The sequence below is a fragment of the Penaeus japonicus genome, unplaced genomic scaffold (genome assembly GCF_977035675.1).
Source record: "Penaeus japonicus unplaced genomic scaffold, GWHDUDI00000001_assembly GWHDUDI00000002, whole genome shotgun sequence".
In the NCBI taxonomy this organism is placed as follows: domain Eukaryota; kingdom Metazoa; phylum Arthropoda; class Malacostraca; order Decapoda; family Penaeidae; genus Penaeus; species Penaeus japonicus.
In genome coordinates this window covers 13,804,030-13,811,529 of record NW_028234404.1, presented here as the reverse complement: position 1 = coordinate 13,811,529, position 7,500 = coordinate 13,804,030, and the positions used below count along the sequence as shown (strand labels likewise).

General features: G+C 33.6%; 1 protein-coding gene across 1 annotated transcript in view; it reads right to left on the bottom strand.

Moving 5' to 3' along the window:
• Positions 1-7,500, bottom strand: part of dup (chromatin licensing and DNA replication factor double parked) — a 9,315-nt gene that overhangs the window by 666 nt on the left and 1,149 nt on the right. The window contains exons 2-11 of the mRNA XM_043006145.2: positions 6,975-7,217; positions 6,516-6,745; positions 6,067-6,300; positions 5,856-5,950; positions 5,575-5,702; positions 5,330-5,428; positions 5,053-5,197; positions 4,374-4,540; positions 4,055-4,256; positions 1-3,825 (exon numbers count right to left, since the gene is read on the bottom strand). The exon at positions 1-3,825 is cut by the window's left edge and continues 666 nt beyond it. Of these exons, the coding sequence (XP_042862079.2) occupies positions 3,668-3,825; positions 4,055-4,256; positions 4,374-4,540; positions 5,053-5,197; positions 5,330-5,428; positions 5,575-5,702; positions 5,856-5,950; positions 6,067-6,300; positions 6,516-6,745; positions 6,975-7,217 (1,701 nt within the window). The 3' untranslated portion in view covers positions 1-3,667. The remainder of the gene's footprint in view (positions 3,826-4,054; positions 4,257-4,373; positions 4,541-5,052; positions 5,198-5,329; positions 5,429-5,574; positions 5,703-5,855; positions 5,951-6,066; positions 6,301-6,515; positions 6,746-6,974; positions 7,218-7,500) is intronic.

Sequence of the window (7,500 nt, the reverse complement as noted above, 5' to 3'; positions counted from 1 at the left end):
TCTATGATATTAACAAGTATTTCTTGAGGAATTAGGACTTCTACAGTTTACACAAATTAATTAAGTTTTTGTATATTTCCAAATTGTTTATTACGTTGACTGGTTCTTTATATTGTAAACACACACACACACACTTACACACACGCACATGCACGCACACTCTCACACTCTCTCTCTCTCATTCGTCCTCTTCTTCTCCTTCTAACTCTCTCTCTGCCTCTCTTACACCCCCCCCCCTCCCTTCTTGCTCCCTCCCTTCCTCTTGCACTCCTTATCCCCCACCCACTAATCCAAGCACACCCACACACATTGAATCACTTACATACCTGTGTCCAGATGCAATATCATTGTTACAAATTATTTACTTCACAATGTTTGATTTTATTTATTCAACAATATTATCTCTCAACTTTTAGGAGTGAGAAGTGAAGTGGATTGATATTTATTTAAAGTTTTCCCATTTATTTTCATTATTATTATTATTGTAATATAGGTATTATTGAATATGATTATTATTATTATTATTATCATTGAGTAATAAAAGGGTCTTTTCGGGTAGTGTGATGGTATTGAATGTTAAAAACTCGAATATTGCAAATTAGGCACATAAACTGAGTTCAAGATTTTCTTTTTCAAATTGCAATGAGTATTGAGTAAAGCATTAAAAATCTGACAGCAGTAACATAGATTTTAGATAGTTCATATTTTTGGTGATGTCAAGTAAACATATTGAAACTTGTTTTTTTTTTATAGTGATAATATTAACAAGGCAACCAATTTTCTATCATTACATTGTCAGATTTAAAAAAAAAAAATCTTGTTCTGCTTAAACAATTAGTGGGATTTCAGACCATATCAGTAAGGTACTAGATGTACTCAAATTTGTAGGATAAAATATAGTAGGTAGCATGAATTGTTGCCAGGTGACTAAATCATGAAACTATTGGGTGCAAGTTTACTGGCTTTTCATCAGGTTATTTTTGTTAATATATAATCAGAAATGAGGAATTGTTACTTTAAAGCCAATAATAGGTTATTCCATCTTTACCAGTGTTGTTTATGATTTGTTTTTCTTAGTTAAAATAACTTTCTCTTCATAGTTTTAGATAGTACTTTTGGGTGCATTATTGTCAGCACTAATGGCTAGGCATTGTAAATCCACACCCTTTGGAAGTTGTGATGTTTGTGGGAAAATTGAGTCCATTTAAAGAAAGGTATTCATTGCTGAGGATGGAGTGAGCACAATATGTGCATTTAGATCCATCTGATCAGCATGTTTGCAAGATTTTTAAAGATAAAAGTTTCTTATGCAATCTTTGTACAGTACATAATGATGGTTCACATCTTTAGTCCTTTATCCAGGCACACTTTTAGTGCTAGTCACATATTAGTAACAAGTGAAGACAAATTTGAGTAAGTGTGTTGAAGAGTCTAATGAAAAGAAGACTTAGGTAAAATTGAATTCTCATCTTCTGTATATATATATAAGGTTATGCCAGGGGTTCCCTAAGCTTTTCCCCAGGATTTCTTCAAACCTTATACCCTATGGATCATACATACTATGTATGCAGATGTTTATTATGTTTTAAACTTTTTCTGCTCATGAACCTGTCAGTCTGAACTATCATTATCAGAACATTAGTAGTGGCCAATTGATTTTCATGTAATCTAGATGTCAAATATAATCCTTATTATTGTCTTAGTGTTTGTGTGCTGAATAATAGTGAGAAGAGCCTGTTTGTTTTTCATTTTCCTGTTTTAGTAAACTATGTGGAGAGTGATACTGTATTATATTTACTTAGTTTATTGTTTATTGTAAAATTAAATAAGAGGGGCTGTGTATAGTATTTTCCGGTGTCATTCATTATTTGCTTAAAAATGGAATAAAGTTCAGCCCTATTTTTTAAGTACATTATATATATAAATAGCGTGTAAACAAACTCAAATACTCACATGCTTCAGTTTGAAATTTGGAACAGTACTTATTTGTCAGAATATTAGATAAAAAAAAAATCAATTACTTTTTTTTCTATAAATCTAACTTTTGCTGAATGTTCTGATTCAATATGGAATTAAAAGTAGCATGTTGATGAAGTGGTTTATACAAAATATATTTTTTTAGAAGAGTGGTGCTTTGGCAATTTTCTGGATACAGACCTACAAATGGTGTTTTAGTTACTTTTTTGTACAGTAACTATATATTGTGAAGTATAGATTTGAAAAAGTACCACGGTTTCTTTGAGGTTTTATAATGGCCCTCCACTTGTAACTTTGTAAATGCTTATTAGGAGCTAATCAAAGTACCATCATTATTTGTTTATTTTTAATGCTGGTACTTTCAAAATTTAATTTCTTTCAGTGTGTACATATTAACAATAAAGAATTTGATTATATCCTTACATACAGTCGCTAAGAGTTTTCCCAAGAATTGCTTGTATCAATATCATAGCCTAAACCTGTTTTAGAACCATTAAGTAGTGAGCCTTTGTCTGCCAGGGAAGCTTCCTATAGTTTAGGGTCAAAGTAAAGGACACAACACAAACTATGGCACATAATTATAGATGAATGATTATACTGAACACATGCCTGTAAGGAAGACTGAAATTGACTCTTCTTTTAAACATTGTATTTTATAAAGAATGTATATTGTGTTATGCCATCCAGAACACATGATATTTTACAAACATGATTTAAACTACTAATACATATTACAATTAACTCTAATCACACAATACATACATAATATGTATACAAAAACTGCTCTATTCTAAGGATGTCAAGCCAATAACACATTCTTTTTAATCTTTATTATAATATGACACCATCAATTTCATCTTTTCTGTGAAAGGACAATTGTTACATTTTAACGGAACTAGGTGTATTAACGCATTACTGCTATCGATGTACTGCAGTAATAGTCAAGTTATGACCATGTTGGCCTATAGTATAAGTAGTAGTTCCACATAATACTAGTCAATATGTCCTTAACAAAACTATAAATTCCAGCAAGATTTGGATTCCAGTAATAACATACTATGGATAAGAAAAAATATATGGTAATGCATTCTTCAAGAAATATTACACATCCTAAAACCTATTATAAAAATATATACTCCTTTTAAACTAATGAAAACTGTTCTGAAAGAACAAACTGTGAGCAATATCAAAATTCACTGACTACAAGCATTACAAAATGCATGAGTATCTAAATTTAACATTAAAATTAAGTACAACTAATTCACATAATTGTTCTGTTGGCAATAGAAAATGCAATGACTGATGCTTATATTGGCAATGTGTGGTATTTTAGCCAATTAATATTTTTAAAATTTCCTTTTAAAATATTTGTTAAACATGCTCTATTATTCTCTTGGAATTCCAAATAAATGAAAATGAAAATTCAAGTATACACTAAATAACATCTCTTTGGTACTAACAGTACTCAGTCACAATAATTGTTAACAAAAAATTATTTGCACTCTGCAAAGGCAAGAATAATTAATCACATTCATTCATAGACTACACCTATTAGAACTGCAATATGCACAAAGACAGGTATATAAACAATCACATCCTTACAGCATCATTCCTTTCACTAAGAAATGAAACTGGTTTAACATTACAACAGTAGTCATCACATAAAATATAATACTGTAGATATAAAAAATCATTTTCTCTGCTTGATAATAGCTTGCAGCTTTTCTTCAACACTGCACAACTGCTCGTTCTTGTTTATCTTCAAGAACTTGCCACTACGAACATTGTGAACAGTGCACCAACCAGGTATTTCCTTGATGAGCAGATCCAAATGACTATCCACCTCATCTGGAATTTAGTTTTAAACATTATATTTTTAAAATATTAAGTAGTAATTCTGAATGTCAGGTATTTTACATGATGTATTGGTGATATAAATATGATATAAATATTGGTGATATAAATTTACTAGGAGCTCCTCTCCAAACCATATTCTAATGTTTAAATTAGAATATATATATAAAAACTATTAAAACAAACAATATATCTCAACACATTTCAGAAAGAGTCTACTTACTTCCTCCTAACATAGACGTATAGCTGGAAGCAACTTTAGTTGCTACTACTTCCCAAGGTAAAGCAGCTTTTTTCTCTGTGACAAAAGTATTACGAATGATTCTGGATATTTCAGGCAGCCGAGACAACATTTCAAGTTCTTTATTTTCGCCACTGCTTCTCGTCATTTCTCGTGCGGCTTTCGCAGCTTCCCTCGCACGGATCTAGAAAAGAATTTCATTAATTAAAATTTTACAACAATTCTGGAATTATTATACAATCTTTACTGACCATAATCCTATAGACATCTGATTTCTCTTCCATTTCTAAGAGCATTTTACCTTTTCTAAGAGTGAATTTGACACCCCCTTTAGAGCTATACAAGTATTGACTGGTGCTGAAGACAGTGTTGGCACAGTCTTTGGAGCTGGTGCTGGAGTTTTCTCAGCAGCCTCTGTTACTGCTTTCTCTAGTCTGTGGTTATGTGAGAAGAGATCTTGTGCTTTATCTGTAAAAATAAAAGCAAGATTTTACAATTGCGTTAACCCTTTCCCGACGGGTGCACTTTCTACGCGAAGTCCCATATGCCGGGCGATTGCAATATTGCATTGAAATCGTCACAATCGCATGACGCCCCGGAACGGGAGTTTTTGGCTGTGTCACACGGGTGTGACGCACCGTCGTCATTGGGTTAAGGGTACAAGTGACATATTACACTTAAATGTGGAGAAATGCACCAATCAGAGGTTTTCAAGGTGAAATTATGAAGTCTTATTAATACCTACCCTCTATACAGAAAAATATTAGTCAACATTAGCTTGTCTCATATCTGCCACAAAGCAGATATGTATATGTATATGTATGTGTGTGTGTGTGTGTGTGTGTGTGTGTGTGTGTGTGTGTGTGTGTGTGTGTGTGTGTGTGTGTGTGTGTGTGTGTGTGTGTGTGTGTGTGCACGCTCTAACCCATTAAAAATAATATATATTTTTTCCAAAATCCATATTTTTGTGGGTAACTTACCAAGGACATCCCTGGCTGTTTCCAATTTCTCCATTGTAGGTGGCTCTGGCAGAGAAGCTTTCTCAATATCAGGCAGGTCCTCCAAGGCAAACTCTGGATGCCATCGTTTAATGGCACCAACGCTCAAAATAGGAGGATCCAAAGTCTTCAGAGAGAAAAAACATGAATAGAAACTCACTTTTTGATGAAAGAAAAATACAATATACCAATTTTCAACCTCTTTCCTTGACTAATCTACAATAATTACAAAATACCAAATTACATTTTACAAACTCACCTTAAGGAATTCTGCATGATGATCCCTTACAAGGTCAATCAGAGAGTTGTGGAAGATATTGCGTCGTTCAACCAATACAACTGAATCCATCTTCCGGAACTAAAAGAATAAATTTGCAGTTAGCCAAATAAACTAGAATAGAAAATAAATTATCAAAATAATGAAAATTAAATTCCTTAATCACTCATATCTCCCAAATAGTTACTTCATAAGTAAGCGATATCTCAATAAAATCTGATACTTACTTTTGGGAAAGCCTCTGCAGGGGCTCTATCAAACTTGTTCATCAGGTTCTGTGATGCAGACACACCCTTGTAATCCAGGTTAGAAGTAACTGTTAACTCATATGGTCCCTTTGATATATCATTTGAGCCTGCAAAAAAAAAAGCATATCCTTAGGGGGACAGATTATATGAACACTATAAAAGAAAAAAAAATCATAGTGAACAAAGGTTACATTTGTTACAAGAATAATATCAAGAAAATGCTGTTTAACATTATAAAATGGTCTTCAACGGTCTCTTACCAACATTCTTTGCTTTGTTCCTACGTTCCTGTTTGAAGAAGTATGCCAAGGGGAAAACTGTCTTTATTTGTCCAAGATGCCGCTCTTCAAATGCCCTGTTTAAGAAAAATACATTTATGTTTGTGGAAACCACTATACATAATTTTATCAAATGGAAATTTCATTTCATCCATTTTGACAAAAAAAAATCTCCAAACTAATGATTTCTGACCTTCTCATCATTTCTTGAACAGCTGGTTTCAATTTGCTATATGTAATAACTTCATGTCTGTTGTGGAGCAAAGACACAACAGTGTCAACTGCTCTGAACATATCCTTTAAGAAGCGGTATTTGTATGGCAGCACCAACTCCTCTGATGGTTTCTCCACTAAGTGCTGGAATCGCTCATATGCTGGAGCCTTTTGGGGTGTTTTCGATGGAGTTTTTACTGGTGTCTTTCTTGGGCTAAAGAAGATCAAATAAATTAGTTATATATGTTCCTATCTAAATCAAGATTGTTAGTTTAGTACCAAAGGAAAAATCTTGATATATGAATGATTGACACTAACTGATAACCTCATACCTCACTCAAATATGCATTCAATCTTATCTCCCAAATAGTTTTTCTACTAAAGCAATGTATGGGTAGGAAATTACTAGATTATTTCCAACATCCTTACCTTACAGGAACCTCAACATCAATAGAAGAAAATTTGGCAAGCTGGGGATGCTCCTTTGCTTTGGCAGGAGATGGTGGCACAACAGATGACAGACTCTCTGCAATGGTGTTTTCTTTGAACTGTTTAAGCTTTTCTCCACACTTGTTCACCTTCAATAACTTGGCCCGCAGCTGGTCCAGACGGCCACACTTTCCTAAGCGTTCCTTGATTTCGGCTGGAGTTAGTTTCTTCTGCAGAGAAAAATTAAAAATATGAATGTAGTGGTGATTCAACTTACTCCCCAAGATGAACCAATAAATACTAACATCCATTCATCCATTCATCCATCATTAACATTTCATTTACATTTCAGACATACATAAATCTGAAAGTAATTTAGTAACTAAGTCCTATATCAAGGTAATGAACATCACCACATAGCCAAGGTACACAATAAAACTTAAAAACCTTACAACTTACCTCTTCCTTTCCCTCAGTTTCAGAGCCCATAATAAGCTTTTTCTTTGCTGATCTTGGTGCTGACTGGGGTGGTAAATTGCCAGTAACTGTGCTGCTTGGAGTCCTGTCAAGTTCTCCCTCCCCATTACCCTGCTTCCTCCTTTTTCTCTGTGTATCTTCCTCCTCATCCTTCTTTCTTTTTGGAGTGACAGGGGGTGTTACATTAACCTTCTGTAAACTCTTGCTTGAAGTGTCCTCCTCAGTCTGAAGTGAAAGATATTGATCTTCAGCAAAAGCAGCACTATCATAGACCAGACATGTTCACTTGCATGGTATATACATCTGATATGGCTTTATTTGGGTAAAATATAGATTTTCATCACATTACTATGGTTAAAGACTGTCTAACATCATACATAATCAACAGAAGGAACAGAAGTGTAACACAGTAACATGTGGATAAACATGGAATAAAAATCGGAATAAGAAAGCATTCTTTTCGCCAACTCCTGATCTTTAAAGGACCACTTCCAAAACCAAGATTCAT